Source organism: Danio aesculapii, chromosome 18 (assembly GCF_903798145.1).
Source record: "Danio aesculapii chromosome 18, fDanAes4.1, whole genome shotgun sequence".
NCBI classification, from domain to species: domain Eukaryota; kingdom Metazoa; phylum Chordata; class Actinopteri; order Cypriniformes; family Danionidae; genus Danio; species Danio aesculapii.
The window spans coordinates 55,821,172-55,844,421 of NC_079452.1; the positions used below are offsets into that span (position 1 = coordinate 55,821,172).

The 23,250-nt window shown below is 38.0% G+C and overlaps 2 protein-coding genes across 7 annotated transcripts in view; one reads left to right on the forward strand and one right to left on the reverse strand.

Moving 5' to 3' along the window:
* yap1 (Yes1 associated transcriptional regulator) overlaps nt 1-12,480 on the forward strand; it is a 77,072-nt gene extending 64,592 nt beyond the window's left edge. For both annotated transcript variants that reach the window (XM_056478816.1, XM_056478817.1), the window contains 2 exons: nt 5,257-5,369; nt 10,018-12,480. In XM_056478816.1, coding sequence (XP_056334791.1) covers nt 5,257-5,369; nt 10,018-10,256 — 352 coding nt within the window. In that variant the 3' untranslated portion in view covers nt 10,257-12,480. The remainder of the gene's footprint in view (nt 1-5,256; nt 5,370-10,017) is intronic.
* Nucleotides 12,481-14,423: 1,943 nt separating this feature from the next.
* On the reverse strand, nt 14,424-22,060 carry tmem123 (transmembrane protein 123). Of its 5 annotated transcripts, none has more exons than XR_008839308.1 (5): nt 21,937-22,060; nt 17,172-17,298; nt 16,827-16,988; nt 16,561-16,708; nt 14,424-14,797 (listed from the first exon to the last, which is right to left on the reverse strand). XR_008839308.1 is itself a non-coding variant. In XM_056477815.1 (5 exons), the coding sequence occupies exons 2-5, from the start codon at nt 21,792-21,794 to the stop codon at nt 14,773-14,775; spliced, it is 399 nt and encodes a 132-aa protein (XP_056333790.1). In that variant the 5' UTR covers nt 21,795-21,820; nt 21,937-22,059; the 3' UTR covers nt 14,424-14,772. The 5 variants fall into 5 exon arrangements, 2 of the variants coding, with proteins under 2 accessions (XP_056333790.1, XP_056333789.1); XR_008839309.1 differs by lacking the exon at nt 21,937-22,060 and adding an exon at nt 21,731-21,921; XR_008839310.1 differs by lacking the exon at nt 21,937-22,060 and adding an exon at nt 21,378-21,463.
* Between the last annotated feature and the right edge of the window lie 1,190 nt (nt 22,061-23,250).

Below are 23,250 nucleotides of genomic sequence, written 5' to 3' on the forward strand. Positions count from 1 at the left end.
ACTCCGGGTCAGCAGGGAACTTCATCTCCCAATCCCTCTGTCGTCAACTCCACCTCCGTACTGAGGCGTCCTCGCATATATACCAGATACAACCGATAACCCAGTGCACTCGATCTTCGACCCGTATCCATCGACAATGCGAAGACATCCTTCTTCAAGTGGGGTTGTTACATCAAGAGAGGATTCAATTCTGGTTCTGGAGGGTGCAAATATGGACATCATTCTAGGGCGCCCGTGGCTGGTGAAGCACGATCCCATCATCTCTTGGGGCACAGGAGAGATAAAGAAATGGGGATCTGGATGTACACCTGCCTGTTTTCCAAATCTCCCTCTTCAAGGTCGGAACCCCATTTCTTTGTTTGCAACATCGGTCGAGAGCCCTCCTGAGAAGCAGTCTATCCACATTCCTAAGGAGTACAGCTCCTTTCATGATGTCTTCTGCCCCAAGAGAGCTTCCCAGCTACCGCCGCATCGGCCATGGGACTGCGCGATCGACCTAGTTCCAGATGCCCAGTTGCCAAGAGGTAGGATCTACCCGCTCTCGCTTCCAGAGAATCAGGCAATGGAAGATTACATAAGGGAGGCTCTGAGTCAGGGGTACATACGTCACTCAAAATCACCAGCCGCCTCAAGCTTCTTCTTTGTGGCCAAGAAGGACGGAGGGCTGCGTCCATGCATCGACTACAGGGTCCTAAATAACGGTACAGTAAAATACCGATATCCCCTTCCTCTGGTACCAGCCGCTTTGGAACAGCTCCGAGAAGCTAAAGTCTTCACTAAATTGGACCTCCGCAGCGCGTATAATCTGATAAGAATACGTGAGGGGGACCAATGGAAGACAGCATTCGTGACCCCTACTGGCCACTATGAATATGAGGTCATGCCTTACGGTCTGGTCAACGCCCCCTCCGTATTCCAAAACTTCATTCATGAAGTCCTCCGGGAGTTTCTTCACCACTGTGTAATAGTGTACATAGATGACATCCTCATTTACTCCCGGAGTGAGGCCGAACATCGCCAACACGTTGCGGAGGTCCTACACACATTGAGAGAACATCACCTCTACCTCAAAGCGGAGAAATGCTCATTCCACCAGAAGTCGATTCATTTCTTGGGATACATCATTGACCAAACCGGTATACGTATGGATGGGAAGAAAATTGAGGCTGTTCTATCCTGGTCAGAACCCACTTCCATTAAGGAGCTCCAGAGGTTTCTTGGGTTTGCTAACTTTTATAGACGGTTTATCAAGGACTACAGCAGGATTACATCACCTCTCACTAATCTCCTCAAGGGTAAACCCAAAGGACTGGAGTGGACCAAAGAAGCAGCCGCAGCCTTCCGCCTTCTTAAGAAGGAGTTCACAAGGGCCCCACTCCTGACTCATCCTGACCCAAATCTTCCTTTCGTGGTGGAAGTGGACGCATCCACCACCGGCGTCGGGGCAGTATTATCTCAACATCATGATACACCGCCCCGACTGCATCCCTGTGCCTATTTCTCTCGGAAGTTGAGCCCGGCGGAGCAGAATTACAGCATAGGAGACAGGGAGCTTCTAGCAATCAAGCTAGCCTTGGAGGAGTGGCGTCACTGGTTGGAGGGAGCCAAACATCCGTTCCAGGTGATCACAGATCACAAAAACCTCCAATACATCAAAGAGGCCAAGAGACTATGTCCACGTCAAGCCAGATGGTCACTTTTCTTCTCACGTTTTGATTTCTCCATTTCCTATCGTCCAGGACCCAAGAATCTAAGAGCAGACGCTCTCTCTCGTTTACACGAGCATCACGATCATGAAGAACTCCCAACGAAGATTCTTCCCGAACACATCTCCATTTGTCCGATCACCTGGAACGCTCCTCCAGTCGTTGCCACTCCGGAAGCCCCTGCTCCGCCGGGATGCCCTCCTCATCGGCAGTTCATACCACCTGAACACCGGGTAGATCTGATCCACTCCTTACATACCTCGCTAGGCACTGGACATCCAGGGATCAACAATACTCTCTCGCTAGTATCCCAACGATTCTGGTGGCCAAACATGGCAAGGGATGTGAGGCAATATGTTCAGGGCTGTAAGGACTGTGCCCAATCCAAGAGCCCACGTCATCTACCCGCTGGAAAGCTCCATCCCTTGCCGATTCCGAACCGTCCCTGGTCACACCTAGGAGTGGACTTTATCACTGACCTCCCTTCGTCAGAAGGTAATACCTGTATTCTAGTCATAGTAGATAGATTCTCAAAGTTTGTCAAACTAATCCCTCTGAAAGGTCTTCCCACAGCCTTTGAAACTGCCGACAATATCTTTAATCAAGTCTTCAGGTCATTTGGTATTCCAGAAGATATTGTGTCGGACAGAGGTCCACAGTTCATCTCACGTCTATGGAAAGCCTTCTTCAAGCTCCTAGGTGTGGCCGTCAGCCTCTCTTCTGGATATCATCCCCAAACCAACGGGCAGACAGAGAGGAAGATTCAGGAGGTGGGACGGTTCCTGAGGACCTTCTGCAGTGGTCACCAGAACTCCTGGAGCCAGTATTTGGGCTGGGCAGAATATGCCCAAAATTCACTGCGGCAACCCTCCACCGGACTCACGCCATTCCAGTGCGTCCTGGGCTTCCAACCACCGCTCTTTCCCTGGGATGGCGAACCATCTGATGTCCCCGCAGTGGATCACTGGTTCCGGGAGAGCGAGAGAGTCTGGGACGAGGCTCATCAACATCTGCAGAGGGCAGTCCGTCGAAGCAAGGTAACCGCCGATAGGAGAAGGTCTGAAGAACCCAGATACACACCCGGACAAAAGGTGTGGCTATCCACCCGGGACATACGCATGCGACTGCCCTCTCGCAAGTTAAGTCCCCGATTTGTTGGTCCCTTCACCATCGTGGAACAGGTTAACCCCGTCACCTACAAACTACAATTACCCTCTCACTACCGTATTCACCCTACATTCCACGTATCACTCCTGAAACCCTATCACGATCCTGTTCTTCCCTCCACAGAACCTGACCACGAAGAGGAACCCCCTCCTCCACTGCTCCTAGAAGAAGGAGCCGTCTACGCAGTGAAGGAGATCTTGCGTTCCCGACGTCGTGGTGGCCAGTTGGAGTACCTGGTGGACTGGGAAGGGTACGGCCCCGAAGAAAGGACATGGGTTCCCAGAGCTGATATTCTCGATCCTAGTCTCATGGTGGAGTTTCATGAGAGCCACCCTGAGTTCCCAGCGCCTAGAGGCAGAGGGAGACCACCACGGCGTCGGAGGTGTCGGCCCTCAGGAGCGGGCCCTGGGGAGGGGGGTACTGTCATGGATTGGTCAGGCTCTCACGACCCCCACTCACGAAGATCACCATCACCTGACTTCTAATGAGCACACAGCTGCATCACATTCACGAGCACCAGATAAAAGCACAGCACTCCAGTCGCTCATTGTCCGGGCTCGTCTCGACGAAAGCGGACAACTGAGCGACCACTCAGCGTAGTCATCCTCAGCTAAAACAAACGATTTACTTACCTGTTCTCTTTGTATTCCTCCTAGTCTTCCTGGTCCTCCCGAATCGTCCTGTCTTCCAGTCCTTCCAAGTCTGTGTCATCCTCTGTCAGCTGTATCTGGTGTGTGCTGTCCATCCTCGTGTATTCCTGTTACCCAGCCACGGAGGAAAAGACCCCAACATCATTCCTGATCCTCCTGGCTATCCTTCATGTGCTCCTTGTTGTCATTTAATAAACACCCTAACGTTTCCTTACCTCTGTCTCCTGTCCGCTTCATAACAGACAGAGACATGTTTGAGCATTTGTGCAGTACTGTAAAATACAAGCCTACACACACACTTTGGGTTGACATCTGCATGGAATTGCTTTAATATTTTATTTCATTTTAATTTATTTAAATCAAAATTAACCTAGTTACTTTAACTGTCATCAGTTTAAACAAACACCAGCAGTTACTGAACCACAACATAACCAGATCACATTAAAGCACTGCCCCCCTCTCACCCACACACTGCACTTAATGCGGTGTAGATTACATTATTGGAGTATGTTTTACTTTTGAAATGGGGTATAAATCATCCTATTTGGCATTTTTAATTCTTTTGAACATAATTAGGTGCTGCTTGTCAATCAGACAGCGCTTCTGTGTTTGTTCTTGGTGTCAATTGCAGTGAAAAAATGATCGAGTGTTTGATAAACCGCTGTGAGTTTTACTGCGAAGGGGAGTCAGATTTGTTCAGGGAGTCAAATTTTGATAAAACCTTTCCTTCACCTCCTCTTACGGGTGGGCCTAAGCGTTTTGCGTTGTGCACTGGTCACTAGTAACTGAATGGAGTAGGAGCACACAGTTATGTTTCGTTAAATAAGTTGCTAATAAAATTTACGTTTCAAAACCGCTCAAATTTTGTCAACCCGCCTATGCAATTTTTACCTGCACACGCCCAATCTGGCAACACTGGAAGTGTACAATATGTGGGTTTAAGATTAAAAGTGTTATAAAAAGTAAATCAAAAACATTTTTTCACACTATTTTGACATTTTATTTTCACTATATTTTATTTGAAACATCAGAACATTATTTACAGTATATTCGATGTTTTAGAAAGTAATGTGATACATGCTTTAGTTTACACAAAATGAACATTGTTAATACTTACTTACCCTCGTGTAGTTCCAACTCATTAAGACCTTCGTTCATCTTCGAAACACAAATGAAGATATTTTAGATGAAATCCTGGAGCTCTCTCATCCTCCATATACAGCAGTCACCCTGAGTTCAGAAAAGCAATAACAAACATAATCAAAACATTTCATGTTACTTCAGTGGTTAAACTGTAACCATACTAAGCTTTGAGAACACTTCTATGTGCCAAAACAATTCTAAAAACGACTTTTTGCTTATGTCATCTGCGTCAAATCAGGGTGTGCTTTTACTACTGGCAATACAGCGATTATGTGTTTTGCTGCATTACATTGTATTGCTGGTAGTAAACATACAACCTGGCACCCTGATAAGAAGATATAGAGCGAAAAAAATGTAGCTATATTCATCTATGAAGGATGAGGGAGCTCTCTAATTTGTTTAAAAATATCATGCATCGTTTACCAAATAATATGAACAAAGGTCTCAAGGGATTGAGTGACATTAGGGTGAGTAATTATCACATCATTTTCAATTTTGGGTGAACTAATCTTTAAGTATGATGCCTCCTCTTTGATCCGTGCACATGATATTCATCCACTCAAACGTATTAATGGTGTTGTTCTGTGCAGCGGGACGTATCACTCCAGAGACGAGAGCACAGACAGCGGCCTGAGCATGAGCAGTTACAGCGTCCCTCGCACTCCAGATGACTTTCTCAACAGTGTGGATGAGATGGAGACAGGTACAGTGCTGGACTTCTTAAAATGATACCACACGTTTTATTTCCTCAGCACTAGAAAATGAAGTGGGGCTTCTGGCAGAGGTCACTACATATTCAAGGGAATGTTCCTATGCTGTATGATGTATTGTGATCAGAATCAGAAAGAGCTTTATTGCCAGGTATGTTCACACATACGAGGAATTTGTTTTGGTGACAGAGCTTCTACAGTGCAACAGAATTACAGAGACAGGACAAAAAACAGATAATAAATATATTTAAAAAAAAATAGAAGTAAGTAGTGAGTGCAAATATACAGATTGACAAGTATATGTACGTGTTTATTACTATATACAACGTTATATGTGCAGCTGTTATGTGCAAATTGGCATGTAAAGTGTGTTGTTAAATAAGTGTATATGTGTATAAAGGTGTATAGCAAGTAGTGATGTTGGTTCCACAATTATTATCATCAAGTGTTCATGAGATGGATTGCCTGAGGGAAGAAACTGTTTCTGTGTCGGGCTGTTCTGGTGCGCAGTGCTCTGTAGCGTCGACCAGAAGGTAAAAGTTCAAAGAGGCAGTGTGCTGGGTGTGAGGGGTCCAGAGTGATTTTGGCAGCCCTTCTGCTCGCTCTGGATAAGTACAGTTCTTGGGGAGTAGGAAGGGTTGTACCAGTGATTCGCTTAGCAGTCCGAACTATTCGACGTAGTCTTTGGAGGCCGTATTTAGTAGCTGAGCTAAACCAGACAGTTATTGATGTGCAGATGATGCGATGATGATGATGTGATTGTCACAATTAATGGGAAATAGGGCTGCATGATATTGGAAAAAATGTACATTGCGATATTTTGATTTTCAGGAATTTATATTGCGATTTATTTCACAAGATAACTTAAATAATAATTTTAAAGATTGACTGGGAGGATTTTGTAAGTGGAGTGCATCTGCATAAACTATAATACACAAATTACAAGCAGAAATAAATAAAGTAAATACACAAATTAAATATATATATATATATATATATGCTGTATGTTTTGCATTGTGTAAATAATTAAATACAATTAATCTTTGTTAAAGCTACAAATGTAATAAATCCTTGTGCTCAAACACTTTAAATTTAAAATGCCTTAAAACACAAGCAATTGAAAAATGTTCACTTTATTATGGTTAATCTGTAATGACTCCACATTGCACGCACTGCGATGTGAATATTGCAGATTCACACAATGCGATATCGATGCTGAAACCAAACGTTGTGCAGCCCTAATGAGAAATGTGAAAACTGTGCATTCATTGCATTATGTTAAGAGTAGCATGTTGCTTCAGATTTACTTCAGATATTGTTGAATTCATGCTAGCTAATTCTCTCATCATAAATAATCAAAAGTGCAGATATGATCAATGAGATTTGTGTCATAGCTTTACTATTTATGACTATAGTTTTGTACAAAACTCACGTTATATGGGCCAACATTTGGTGTCTGTTCAGCGAGAATAGGAAGTGTTGTTTCTTCAGACACATAAACCTTATTATTTGTGACTCATTCCAGAGTTGCTGGTATATTTCAAGCATTTTCCTTAAATAGGAATGATATATTTGCAGTAGTGAATCTGCTACTAATGTAAAGTAATGCAAAATTCCTGAATGTCATAGGTGACATTTGATTTTTTAATTGCTGTTTAACTTGTTATTAAACTTTTAAGCCATAAGAGCCATTTTCCACCATTTTGTGCTTTAGCTCAAGATGCTAACTTTAAACAACAGATACCACGTGGCATGCTTAAAACAGGACTTCATGTATTTTCATCATATTATTGTTTTTAAAAATCTGAAATTCACAATAACAGAATTGACGTATAATAAATCTGCAATTGGTGTATCCTAAACATTTTGCACAAATTGATGAGAGAAATGCATGATTTTTTACGCCAGAGCATGTCACCTGCTTTTTCTATCAGTGCTTTACAGATTGTCATGCCTTTTTGTAACAGAGTTGACCAGAACATGGGGACAGACAAAATAAGCATTTAATGCACGCAAAGTCACAAATACGTAAAATAGATGTTCATGCAAAAAAAAAAAGAATAATAATTTCCCTGAATTATTTGATAATAATGAGCTGGGTTTGATTCAGGAGGCTGTGACCAAAAATATACCAAAAAAAGGTATAGTGAGAGGCTTGGAGTTATAATAATAATAATAATAATAAAAACAGTAATAATGTAGTATCAATTCTTATTTCTATGTCAAGAGCCAGAATCACAAATATTCATTTTGTCTTAATATTTTATCCCTAGTCCAAGGAATTTCTACATTTTAATGGTGTATACATAATAAATATATAATTATACTTTTTATAGCAGCATTGCACTTTTGGGGTCCCAAGTTAGAGTCTTGGCTCTTGGCCTTTCCCAAATTCACCACCCCCGATCACCCCTTTACTCTCTCCAACTCCTGGCTAAATATTGTTCTATCATAATTAAAGGCAAAACTTCAAGAGCTCAGTCTTGAAAAACAAACAGTTTTACAGTTTGTCAGTAACAGTTAGGAAGTATTCTGATCAATTTACCCAATTGATTACATTTAAGTATTTAACCCAGTAGACTGCATGCTACCTTTAATAAACTAATTCTAAAATCTGCCCATTAATAAGGCCATGAACATCAATTACAAAGCCAAACATTGCCTGGTAATGAAAACTAGGGCTGCACGATATTGGAGAAAATGTACATCGCGATATTTATATTTTTAGCGATTTATTTTGGGATTTTTTTTCAAGATGGTTTAATATTTTCGATTGATTGGGACGATTTTGTAGGGGAGTGCATAAATTATAATCAACAAGTTACAAGCAGAGATAAATAGAGCAAAAAGTTACAGAAATAAAATCATCAAATGTACATTAAAGCTGTATGGACCCTTTTCACAAGACGTGTTTAACGATCATCAGCATCTTAAATCCTTGAAAGTTTTTAAAATTTAGATTTTTTTTTTTATGTATGAATATTTATATGCATTTATGTATGTATTATATCATCTTTGCTTCAAATTCCAAAAACTAAATTACCACTTGTGTGAGGCGTTTCTAATCCAGCGTCTATGAACAGGACCGTAAATTTAACGTTATTCTCTCCTCTGGCTGCCGTCATCAGTCTCACTTTTTTTTCCTTTTTCAGAAAGTCTTGATAACACGATCATGGAGTTTTTCTATTATTATTTCAGCAAATAAGATTGTAAAATAATTATTTGTTGTACTCTCTGATTCACTGTGCTCAAAGTTTTCCAACTGTGAAGACTACTGAGAAACCCGGAAATGTGAAAAGGGTCTATATTGTTTATTGTGTAAATAATTAAATGCAGTACTCTTTGTTAAAGATACAAATGTAATTTTCCTTGAGCCCAAATGCTTTAAACTTGCTTAAAATGTTTAAACAGGCCTTAAAAACACTAGCAACAAAATTTTAACGTGTTCTAAAATGGTGTACTTGGTTAACTATAATCCTGACTCCAAATTGCATGTCCTGTGATGTGACGACTACATTTTCACACACTGCGATATCAATGTTGATACTATATATCCTCAGACCTCCTAGTTTTTCCAGATTTTTTGTGTGTTTTTTTGCGATAAGAATGACTGATTTTGTGGCAGTAATTGTCAGAAATTTGACAATTTTGCGATTTTTAAAAATATATATAAATGTAAAAAATTATTTCTTCTATCTTATTTACCATATTAGGTAGCCTACTGTGTTAGGTTATCTGACACAATGACAAATCATAAAAATAAGGCTATTTTGGTCATCTAAAACTGTAGGGATTAAGTCAAAGGAAGTTTGTGTAACTCTTATTTTTATCCACGATCCTACTTTCTCTCAGATTTCACTCTCGGAGCATCTGACATCATGCCACACATAAGACATGCGTTGCACACTCTACCGTTGCACACCTAAAACACGGACTGGCGTAAAACTCTTCAATGGCAGGGAAGCGTTTCCTCTTGTTAACTGAAGAGATTTGACGCACATCATAATACCAGCCATACATGTAAAGCACAAATAATGTCCTTCAATTTGGTCACGTCCAGCAGCCATCATTCGTGAACCAATCTCTATCTGTCTGTTCCATTGCTCTGTTTGCTTCATCTTTTTTTTTGCTGTCTGAAGCGTGTCAAACGCACAAAACGCCCAATTCGCACCACAGGATGTCCATATCTCATCTTTCCTATGACTTTACATGTAAATCAGTCGCGCTTCATCTGCGTCTGCTGCACAAGCTGAAAACTCCCCCTGGCCCCATTCCATGTAATGTAATGTAATGCCATGTAATGATTGAGGGCGCAGGTGAGATTTTTTTTTTTTCGAGACACTCAAATACATCACGTGCGCTGCGTATACAACATCTAGAAGTCATGTAAAACAAATAATTGCAACCTAAAATCAATCTAATTTGATTTTATGGTTTAGAATTTGATGTTTTATGACTTTATTAATTTTTTTAAACTTATTTTGCGTTTAAAATAAGAATTTAGCAGAATCTCAAAAATTTGTGACCCTTTGTTGATTTTGCGTTGGACTCTGTGATCGCGGAATCGCAAAAAACTAGGGGGTCTGTATTCTGCAGCCCTAATAGAAACATTAATTTCTGACCCCTCTCTCTCTTTCTCAGGTGACACCCTCGGCCCCAGCTCAATGGCAACACAGCCCAGCCGATTCCCCGACTACCTAGACGCCATCCCAGGCACCGACGTGGACCTAGGCACCCTGGAGGGCGAGAGCATGGCGGTGGAGGGCGAGGAGCTGATGCCCAGCCTGCAGGAAGCCCTAAGCTCCGACATCCTCAACGACATGGAGTCAGTGCTGGCAGCTACCAAGATCGACAAGGAGAACTTTCTAACCTGGCTATAGAGAGCCCGAACCCAGCACTACACCTTCTCTTCCACATCGAACAGCTGCCCAATCCAATCTGTGAAGGATCTGTAGATGCTTTGAGTCGACAAAAGACATTTCACCTTTTTGTTTTTGGTTCTTTGTCGTTTTATTCACAACATTTGGCCCAATTGGTTTTAAAAGCAGAACCTTTGGTGCTTTTTTTATTCTTCTTTTCATGTCTGCATCCTCAAGGCTGGCCCATGAACAGACAAGTATTCACAAGTAGCAGAATCTCTCTCACGGCTGTACTGCACGTGGGTTCATCAGCGTGCGAGTATATCCATTTTGTGTTTTGTTTTTTGTTTTCGCCTCAGAAAACTCGATAGAGCCAAGTGGGTTCAAGTGTTTCACAAGCGGGAACGACAAAGACAGACGAATCCTGAAAAAATGAAAGTCCCTGATCTCAACTCAAGCTACAATTGACAGTTTTTCTTGATGCAGCGATGAGCCTGAGATACCAAAAGCGATGAGGAGGTCATGTGTATGTGGGTTCAAATCATTTTTAACGCGTGGCTTTGGTTAAACAAATACTGCTGCTTGGCTGTGCCAGCATATCACACTAGAAACTGTAATCAAGTGCCTTCAGATGAAAAAAGAAAAGAAAAAAAAAACAGTTTTTACACTCGAGATCATCGAACAAATTCGACGTTTTCTTTTACTTTTCAATAATCAAAGTATATTTCTTTCAAAGGTTTTATAAAAGAATATTATGTTGGGAATTAGGGTTTGATTTTTGTTTTGTTTCTTCTTTGACGAACCCTAGCCTCTTTGTGTGTTAGTTTTTATTTAAGCCTGATTTTGTTTCTTGAGGGTTTTGGCATTCATTTGTGATCAAAGAACAAGTTTTTGCTCTCATAACCGTTTTCTTTTCTTCTAAGAGCTGCCTTACACTATATGAAATGAGAACACTGACTAGAAAAACTAGCATTTCTGCTACATTGTAACATTTGTTACCAATATTTTTTATTATTATTGTACGATTTTAGTATCTTAGTTGATGCTTGCTTGTTTAAGCAAAAATATCGACTAAAAAGCAAGGAACAAAATTATCATGGGCACTTTGATCAAGACAGACGCCTCTGATGTGAGCTCCAGTAGAGTCTGTGCCAGTTACATTGACGGCGTTTGGCGCCGAGACCGATATCGGGCAGGAAGTGAAAGGTTCTGATACGTTTAAAGATGGGTAGACCGAGGATGTTTTGAGGGTTAGTGCTGTAGATTAGCCGTTAGCTCGGATCTGATTTGGTAATGATAGAGTAGACTTTATCGAGTTATCATTTCTGTCAGGATTTCTTCCAAAGATTTCTTCGTAGTGAATCTTTTCTCGAAATGAACGACGGGATCATTTATCCTTCTTTGATGTACAGGTAAGACATAAGCTAATGAGTAAAGGTCTAACTGATTTGAGGAGGGTTTAATGAAGCAAGATTTGACAGGTCTTCTTTTGCTGGTTCTATGATGTCAGTGCTACAGAGGTTTACATTAGTAGAACACTACAGTCTTTCCCAGTCAGAAATACAATATGAATTTTTCCTCTTGTTTACAATATGGTTACCTTTACACTACATGATTACAGCTCAAGAACTGGCCCGTACGCTAAATGTTTTATATAAATGTATATTTTAAAAGGTGAAGTTTTATTGCCTCAGTAAGCAACAATTGTATTGTCAAATTTTATGATCGATACCTGCAAGCTAGGCCGTAGTAATGAACAAAAAATAAGACAAGCTAAGAGAAGTTTCTATTTTTGCAAACATAGTATTGATGGCAGACTCTAGTGGGCTAAAACAGTGTTGGAGAGGAAGAGAGCAATGCAACAAGATGTTTTCTGAATTGTGGGTACAGTGAGGGTATTGCACGTTTCCAGAACATTGACTAAAATGTGTATGTCACTTAAACTTGATTATTTGCTTGCTTAGTGTGCAACCGTTCAGATTATATAGTAACTGTTTACTTTTTTTCTTTCTTTTTCGTTTTGTTTTGTTGTAGTGGTAGTACTAATCACACAAGTTAATGGATTGGTATTTAGATTCCTTTAAATGCACCCAGAATGAATTTATATCCATTTATTATGATCTCGTTGTTGTTGTTTTTTTTAATCAATGTATGTGCATGTACTTTAGAACCTTAAGTTCTGTTACATTATATCTCTTGACATATTACTTTGAAATTGGCCTGGAATAAAGTATATACTTTGGTATTTGCTGTCTGATGGTTGTTCATAAACAAACTGTATTATAGCTTTATTGTCATGTTTGTGTGAGGAACTACTGTATAACGTTCATTATTCAAAAATTACTTCATTGGAGCATTACAACACCTAATGAACTAATTGAAACATAATCAAAATAATATTTGTGCCCATAGTTCTTTAACCCTTATGTGTGTGTGCTGTTGGGGTGTTTTCATCCACTCTGGGGTGATTTTGAGTCTTAATTTGGTCATAACTTTCTCTGCGTTTCAGCAAATGCAACAATTTTTTGTGACTAATCTTATTTTGCCTCAAATTTTGTAAAAAATACTTTAAAAATACAAAAAAATGTAACATTTCATTCATTCATGAAACAAAAAATCATATATTCATTCATTCTTTTTTTTTTTTTCAGCTTAGTCCCTTTATTGATCTAGGGTCGTCACAGCGGAATGAACCACCAACTTATCCAGCACTTGTCTTATGCAGCAGATGCCCTGCCAGCTGCAATCAACACCCATTCACTCTCATTCACACACATACACTACTAACAATTTAGCTTGCCCAATTCACCTATAGCACATGTCTTTGGATTGTGGGGGAAACCAGAGCACCCGGAGGAAACCCACGCCACCACTGGGAGAACATGCAAATTCCACACAGAAATGCCTACTGACCCAGCCTGGGCTTGAACCAGCAACCTTCTTGCTGTGAGGCAACAATGCTACCCACTGCATCACCGTATCACCTTCAACACTGGGCAAATGTACTAGCCTTTTGTTATGCTTGTGATCCTTTTTGCCCTATCGACTTCCATTATAATGACATTTTTGATTGCAAATCTGACCATATAATCATGCATTCTTGATTGTTGCTGGTTTTCCGTGTTGGGAAGAGGTACATTTACAGCTCAGCAAAGCTCTCAGAACTTAGTAAATGTAGTAAGCATATTTATGCACGCAGTATATATACTCTGCTGTTGTACTCCATATAAAAACAAACTTTTTAGCACAGGCCTGTCTAAAGAGAGCTGCCAGCTCATGATCAACATTAATAATAAAAGTTTGACCTCTTCCCAACAGGAAAAACCACCAGTCGAGAATGCATGATTATTTGGTGTCATGGCTTTGCAATCAAAAAATGTCGTTGGAACATGGAAGTCAAAAAGAGCCACGGATTTAACAAATTCATAGTCAATTTGAACAGTACACAAAGGTTAAAAGACTTTTAAGTATGTGCATGTTTTATACAGTATACATATTAAGTCAATTGTTAAAATATCATGGAGTGTTGGCGCTAGTGGTTAGTGAGTCAACAGATGCACTACAGTGCTCACGGCAACCCGAGTTCAATTACCGCCTCGTGGTCCTTTGCCTATCCTTCCCCTCTCTCTGCTTCCCACACTTTTCAGTCAATACTCTACTGTCCTATCAATTAAAGGTGAAAACCCTGGAAAAAAGATAAACCTGGACAGTGGCACAGTGGGTAGCACGATCACCTCACGCCAAGAAGGTCGCTGGGTCAGTTGGCATTTCTGTGTGGAGTTTGCGTGTTCGCATGGGTTTCCTCTGGGGGCTCTGGTTTCAAGTCCCAAAACATGCGCTATAGGTGAATTTAATAAGCTAAATTGGCCGTAGTGTATGTGTGTGAATGAGTGTTTCCCGGTGTTGGGCTGTGGCTGGAAGGGCATCCTCTGCGTAAAACATATTCTGTATACGTTCTGGAATCTGGTGACCCCTGATTAATAAAGGGACTAAGCCATAAAAACAAAACAAAATGAATGAATGAATATAAACCTGGACCAAACAGACAAAAAAATATTGCCCCCCCCATAAAAATAAAAGATATTATTTTTATGTGTCGAAAAGCTTAAAAATAATAATGATAATAATAAAGGAGTGGGAGAAATCCTGTTACACACACATAAATAATTTCAGCACAAAAACAATGCATTTCTGAGCATTCTGTCCTTTTATGGTCACATCTTATGACATCATTTCCTGTTTTTTGTTTCACTGAGATGTCTTTGGTCCATGTTGTGTTCATATTGTCTGTTGAACATCATTACAGTTTATTTGGAAGTGGACCGAAACCTACATCCTCAATAGTGTGCACAGTTTGACACTGTTGAATAAGTTCACACTTATTCAAATGAATAATGCTAACAAAGCAATCAGACCATCAGTCAGTTCAAATGAATCAAGCCAAACCAGTGTGAACACACCCTTCATATGCATATGAACAACATTATGATGAAAACCCTCTCCTCAGATCATGAAGGCTTCTTGGATGGCACCATTTTTAAATGATGGCGTCATGTTCCTCACTGCAGGACATGGAATAGAAATTAGACGTGTTATTTTATTACATTTCAACATGTTTAAAACATGGCTTTTTTAATATGTAGTTGGTCAATTGTTTACGCTTTTAAATCATTTTTTTTAAATATATATTTTGAAAAATATGTCAAAAATTGTTATTTACAGAACATATATTTGACTAAATATATTTTAGAGAAAATATTTTAGGCCTTTTTTAATAAATTTTGAAATATAAAATCCAAAATCAAACAAAAAGTGCTCGGGGTAGCTTAAATAATGTGTCGGTGCTCTTTGGATAAGGGTTCATCAGAATAAACCTTGGACTGATTTTTGCTAATTTTGAAATATATTTGAGAACATATTTCTGATCGTGGCCAATTTAAAAAAAAAAAATTCCACAGCAGATAGCCAAAGAACCACTTTAAGATCGTATGTTGTTCGGTCTTAGTGATTTAGAGTCTTATGCACTATTCCTAACATTTCACTAAATTAGGAGCTACTTTTATCACTGAAATGCTTTTAGAGTACTAAATTTAGGATTAACACCATTATTATATACCATTATTAACACCATATATATTATTTTTAAATTACATTTAGATGTTTACCATTGTTTTTTGATATTTGATTATCAGGGCTTGACTTTTTTTTTATTACCAGCCACTATGGCTAGTAGTTTTCCAACGTTACTAGCCGCTCGCCATTTTCATTAGCCACAATTTTGTTGTGAAAATATATTTAACATGCATAAATTTGACTTTGGCATGCTAAAATTACTTAATTTAGATTTTTGTGTTATGTCCACATGCCTCATTTATTTCACTCTTCTCTGTGTTGTGTATGACCTTGCTCAATATGCATGAGCAAATAGGTTGTGCTTTCATAGCGTCACATTTCATTAGCTTATATTTCACATGGATTTTCAGAGCTCAATACTAAGGACTAACCAATTGTTTCTCTCGCCACACCGAACTAATTATTTTCTTGCCACAAAATTAAAATAATGTGTCAAAACAAGCAAAATATAGCTGTATACATACACCTTTTATTCAACAAAAATGTTCTTAATAAAAAACAATAGACATTTAAAAAATTATTGTCATGTATCTAAAATGCACAGTAGTTTGTTCAGGCTAAATGTCCCAGATCACCAGTTAACTACACTGGCAATTTAAAAGAATATTTTCAACCGGCCAAAGTGGCTAGTGGGGGTGGCTGTCAAACCCGCCACCGCTGAAATCTACCTGCATTTGCTGGGTGTTAATGTCAAGCCCTGTTGATTATGTTTTGTTTTTTTAGTCTTGCACCTCACTGTGATGCCTTGGATGCATGTACTCTATCTTAAACATATTTATTTTTATATATATATATATATATATATATATATATATATATATATATATATATATATATATATATATATATATATATATATATATATATATATATAGTTTAAGTCAGAATTATTAGCCCCCCCCCAAATTATTCACCCCCCTGTTTAGTTTTTCCCCCAATTTCTGTTTAACGGAGAGAAGATTGAAAATGGTTTTAAAAAATTAAAAACTGCTTTTTTTCTAGCCGAAATTAAACGAATAAGAAAAAATATTATCAGACATACTGTGAAAATTTCCTTGCTCTGTTAAACATCATTTGGGAAATATTCAAAAAAGAAAAAAAATATACAAAAGCGGGCTAATAATTCTGACTTCAACTGTACACACACACAGATACATGTATATATAATATATATACACCAGTAGATACTCACATGACTCTGTAGCGAATCTCCCGTTTTGAGCAGAACAGCCTGTACCCTACAGTGATGGCCAGTATGATGATAAAGGCCAGCATCATACCACCAATAAAACTACCCGCATCAAATCCACCACCTGCTGCCTGGTGACCTGGAGGAACGCCTGTTTTATCCATCCAAAAAAAGTGTTTTAAATGATAATGATGATAATCGAAATCAAACCTATCCTGCTTAAAATAATGTTAAAAATGTAGCTCAATGCAAGAGATCAGGCTGCGTACCTGTAGATGCAGAGGTCAGGTGTTTGCTGGGTGTTGAGATGTGCAGCGTATTCACAGATGATTCAGTTGGGGTGATGGATTGAGCTTTGGGGAGGAATGTTGAATGGTTGGACATGTTTGAAGCAGTCGGTGTCTCTTCTTCAGCTTGATGAGCTCTTGTGTCTGAATAGGGAACATTTAGTATGGGTTTTCACATTATGCTTAACCCACTTTGTCATTATTCTAAAGATTATTTTTAAGCCCTGTTACAAAAAAAAACAACAACATTTTTTTTATATTTATATTTGAGGTGCTTTTGGAGATTCAGGATAGATACCCCTTTATATGTGCTTTACATTCACGTACTTTGAACAGTGCTGGTATTGCTTGATCTCAGTGCTGCATTTGACACTGTCGATCACAGCATACTTCTGGATAGGTTGGAAAACTTGGTTGGGCTATCTGGCACGTCCTCAAATGGTTCAGATCTTACCTTGAAGGGAAAGGTTACTATGTCAGTATAGGTGACCATAGGTCAAGGTGGACACCCATGACATGTGGAGTCCCACAAAGCTCAATTCTGGCACCTCTCCTGTTCAACCTTTATATGCTCCCACTGAGCCGAATAATGAGAAAAAAAACAAACCTCTTACCACAGCTATGCTGATGACACTCAGATCTACTTAGCCGTATTGCCTAATGACTACAGCCCCATTGACACCCTCTACCATTGCATTGATGAAATGAACAGTTGGATGTGCTAAAACTTTCTTCAAGTCATTGTGTTTGGGAACAGAGATGAGGTTCTCAAGGTGAATGCATACCTTGACTCTAAGGGTCAAACAACAAAAAATAAGGTCAAGAATCTTGGTGTGACTCTGGAGTCAGATCTGAGTTTCAGCAGTCATGTCAAAGCAGTCAGTAAATCAGAATACTATCATCTCAAAAACATTGCAAGAATTAGATGCTTTGTTTCCAGTGAAGACTCAGAGAAACTTGTTCATGCTTTCATCAGCAGCAGGATGGATTACTGTAATGGTTTCCTCACTGGCCTTCCCCCCAAAAAAACAGTCAGACAGTGGCAGCTCATCAAGAATGCTATGGCCAGGATTCTGACCAGAAGCAGAAAATCTGAGCACATCACACCTGTCCTCAGGTCTTTACACAGGCTCCCAGTACATTCAGAATATATTTTAAAGTATTACTACTTGTCTATATATCACTGAATGGCCTAGGAGCTCAATACATTACAGATATACTCACTGAATACAAACCTCAACAGATCACTCAGATCTTTAGGTTCAGTCAAAGAAGGGTGAATCGGCCTTCAGCTATCAGCTTCCAGAAATGATCAGATGTGCTCCAACATTAGGCACATTCAAATCAAGACTGAAAACACATCTGTTTAGCTGTGCCTTTACTGAATGAGCACTGTGCTGCGTCCAACAGATCGCACTATGTTCCTTTTATTTTTTATTCTTTTATAACATGTTTTAACACATTTAATCTGTTTTTATCTTTTTAATCATTTTTATTATTTGTTTTTTATTTTCTTATACTTTTTTTAAAGTATAAAGTTTTTTATTCTTGTTTATGTAAAGCACTTACAATTTCCACTGTGTATGAAATGTGGTATATAAATAAACTTGCCTTGCCTTTGGACAATAACAAAAATGCTTCATGTCAGTGAAGTTTCATTATTGATACACTGTCAAAAATTGATTTGTGTTGAGACGACATAAAGGAATTAATTTAACTTATTAGTTTTTACAAATTTAAGTGGATTTAACATAAAACAATTAAGTTGTGCCATATAACGTGAAAATGTGCAAAACCATTAAGTAAACTGGTCATATGCTGCATTCATAAAACTAAAACGCAAATATGCAAATTAGGATGTTGACCTAGAGTCCTGCAATCAGTTATTTCAACTCAATTAAGTTAATGCAACTTAATTTACAGTTGTGGCTATCTGAGTCTAGTAACAAACAATATTGTTGTTAATAAAGCTGCCAACACCCAAAGCATGATTAGTGCTACTCTTCTTCAAGGTGGTAACCTCAGACTCTAAAAACAAGACTCTAAAAATTATTTTTCTTATCTTAAAAGACTAAAGATTTCTTTTATTTTCAACTTTTCCCCCTCTTAATGCAATCTCCCATAAGGCATGCTGAGAACTACACATTCACTAACCTAGTTACACCAACACAGTTACAAAACAATTAAGTTAATACATTTTTTTTTTTTTACAAATTTAAGTTGGTCGAACATTGAACAAATAAATTGTTCAAAGAAACAACAATTGTGATATTTCAGCTCATTTTAAACAAGTTTGAACAAGCAGCAACAATCTTTTTTGAGTGTGCATTGGAACGTTCATATGGCTTTTCACACTATGTTAAACCCCAGGTTGACATTAGCATTTTTGTTGTTGTTGTTGTTGTTGTTGTTTGTGTTTTTTAACTCAGGGTCATGAAACCCAGCTGAAGAGCAAGGTTCGCATTATTTCATATTTACATGCTTTGGACAGTCATGACAATGCATTTTATATCGCAATGCACCAATATGTAAATTGGCAAATACCAACAGAACAGTTGAAAGCTGATAACCAATATATGGGCAGATTAAAAAAAAAAATCATACGAATTGATTATAAAACAAACAGCAAAAAAATGAAAGCAATAAGCCATGGTTTACAGTGTATTTATAACAGCTATGGGGTGCTGTTAGGCACGACAACGTACATAAAGCCCCCTTTAAATGTTATAAATTCACTATAAATCATGACTGCATGGGGCTTATTGCTTTTATAATAGGGTTATTCCATATGTATACTAAGGGTTCATTTCATTACCAAGTAAATAAAACTGTTGCTTGGTAACAGTCAGTACAGGACCAAAGAAACAAAAGCTGTGTCTCATTTCAGAAGCGAGACTTCAAAGGTGAGTCCTATGAAGTCCACACAAGCTGAACCGAGCATATTGAAATTGAGAGTACATAGGACAGATCACGTCACCTGGCAACTATAACAGCTATAAAGTGGTGATAAAATCTGTAATTACTTTTTCCAAAGTGATTTTAAAACTTATTTTAAGCATCTGAAGGCAAAACAAGGTTTACATTAGCTGGAAATATAATTCCTTAGATGCATAGGGGCGGATTTAACCAATAAGCAAAGTAAGCAGCCACTTAGGAAATTTGGGGGCCCCCAATAAATATCTAAAAGTATCAATTATACACATAACATCATTTTCCATCATATTTTATATGGTGAGGGTCTAAGAAGTAAAATTTTAACATAATTATAAAATCTAAGCAAATTTGTCCAAATCAATGGAGCAGTCCAGCAGTCAAGTCAGGTAAAGATTCAGTTTTAAAAACAATTGATTATTTTTGATTTGCTCATTTTTTTTTTTTTGTTGAAACAAAGGACATATTTTGAGGCTGCATTTGAAGTAAGCTTTGATTTATTTTTTTTTAATGAAACAGCAGCGTCCTTCAAACACATGCTTCAGAGGATGCAGCCTCTAAAATGAGACACAGCAACAGATGTGTGTTTATAGAGTATTTTACAACAGCTTCTAATACAGCTTAACCAATCAGAATCAAGTACCAGTCCAGAGCTATCCATTTTTATAAACATTTGACAAATTATTTTATTTTAAGACATTCATACGAAACAGAAAATGTCTAGATCTTTCATTTCCAAAAACATTTACAAACTGCAATTCTGAATAAGTCGGGGTTAACATTTTCAATTGTGAAAAGCCCCATTGAGTCTGAGTAGCAATCACCAGGAAAATCAACCGAAAACCGTTTGCTCATATATTACAGAAATGATTATAAACGCCACTAGAGTATTTTTATAGTTGTTGTGAAAGATTTTGCTGAAATAGTTCACACATCTGGTCTACAACATCTGGAGTATTGCAATCGGTATTTTCAAACTTAAAATATGGTGATTTAAGAGATTCATGTGGTGTACTATTTGCAAAAAAATGAGAGTCATCTGTTGATATAAAGACCATCCAGGTCTAAATTGTAGCACCAATGGTCACTTTGGTATCCCCTAATTTTGGTCACTTTTGCGCATTTTGTTGACTATAAGTTTCAATGCATCTACATGCCAACTATTTTTCAAAAGACTATAAGCAAACTGTTTGCTTAGCATCTGCTGACTGACACTGCTCCACCAAAATCTCCTGTCTATTAGAATCCTTGCAAGTAGCTACATGCCAGCTTACACTAAAGCTAACCACAATCCTAATCTTACAGTCTACTTACACTCTTATTAGAAGGCATGTATAGCTGCTATTTAACTACAATCAACAGAATGTGTTAAAGAGGCCACTGGACATTTAAAATTAATAAATAAATATTTTAATAGTATGAGAAATAATTCACAAAAATGTACCCACGTGAAACCTTTAGCCACAGCGTTTGGTGAACAGAAATTAGTAAATAAGCCTTCCTTCCAAAACTCTACAAAATGTTGTCAATATCAAAAATGAACATTTCTTATTATGGAGGATTATTTACTTAGTGAAAGTGATTTTAATGGGGTATTCCTACCTTTACCATGTTTTTTGCATAACAAAAATCTGCAGCAAGTCTAAAACTTGCACGACCTTTAAAACTTTAGACTAGACAGCACGGTAACTGCAGTAATATCCGTTTGTTTGTTTGTTTATCATCTCTATATTCCTCCCTTAAACCTTTTTAAACGACGAGTCGCCTTTTCTGTTATGATGCGGTGAAATGCCTCGTAGGATGTTGTCTAGGTAGGGAACTCGCCCAGTTTTTGAGACATAACCACCAGAGTTCCAGACTGTGTACACGTATACACAATAAAACCTTTCGCAATATCCGTTAAATAGTGCGCTTCAAGTATTTACAACTGAAAATAACAACTGAAAAACACTTACCTAACGAAAAAAGCAGACCGGAAAAAGTAATAAGGTTCAACCATACGCAGAGGTTCATTTTCATAACGAATAAACTAAAGTTCCACAGTCCTGACCAAAACAAAATTCATGAGAAAAATAATAATCTTAGTCTTGAGTCATCATCAACGGCTTTCAGGCATTCCAACGCGATAGAAAAACATTCTTAAATAAATTACATCACTAACCAGTTTTAGAAAATACATCCAGCTTGCTGACAACAAAAGGACAGGAACTGTAGACGATGTTGTCTGAGGGGTTGGTCTGACCATGATGATTTGTGCAAAAGTCCAACGATTTCTAGCATGTCTTGTGTAAGCTACAATCGATGATGCGATTTTTTTTAAAGTTCTTATATTCAAAGTAACATGTGAATACAATTCAAGAATAATGAAGATGTTATATTGTTCTATTTGATGCAAGGAAGTTGAGGTTGCAATGTAATGATTTACAATGTTTTAGATGTTATGGAAGTGGCCCCCATTCTAATGTAAAAAGTTACTTTTTAAATAATACCAAAGCTATACTGTGGATGGAAAATTAATGTTAGAAATCTGTCTAAAATGTGGCTTGCAAAATATTTAATTTATAATTGTTTTTAACACTCAGCTCAGAAACTCAGTTTAAATACTATTTTTATTGTTTTATTTAATACGTTTTATTATTTGGTAACTTAAAAACAAAAAAGGTCCCCCGGGGACCTCCAATTGCATCATAAAACAATTTGTCCCTCAATTTAAGTTGAGACAGATGTGCAAAATTAAAGCAGATTATTTATTCATTCATTAGAGACAATATTCAACATTCGGTATTTCTTTTTGTAACGTTTTTCTTTATAAAAAAAAATCACTTTAGCAATTTTGTAATCAAATAAAAAAAGAGAACAGCAATGGTTGTAGCAGGTAAAAGAAAATAGCAATTATTCAAGTTTACATCAGTCAATAACTTAAAAAAAAATGTCAACACATCTACAGCCACATCACTTGTCTGCCACCGCTAACCCTGTGATCTTGATCAGCTCTTCTTTAATCTCCACAGTTCAGCAACAGCACTGGGTTGCGTAGACAAATTATAAGGATAATGACTATCATAAGGATTTTTTTTTTTTTTTCAGATATTTTCAATCAGGTTTACAGCAGGACTCTGGTCTGCCATTTTATTATTTCAATGTTTTCGGCTTCATTGAACAGCCTTACTCCTTTTGCTGTGTTGGTTGCTGACGGACTGGATGATGAACGCAGGAAAGGAATACTGTTGCAGAAGGAGCTATTTATAAATATTTGCATTCACTTAAATTAGGGTTAATATTGTTGGTCTTCAGTCATACTAGAACAGATGGCCAACTTGCAAAATCACTAAAAACTGAAAATTAGACTGTCGGTTCTGTCTGTCAAGGAAATTCCATCAGATGTCAGATTAGCACAAATAACAGAGGAATCTGAAAGTGTTCTCTAATTTTGGTCAATTTTTTCCACAAATATCTCATTTAAGTTTTTTAATAC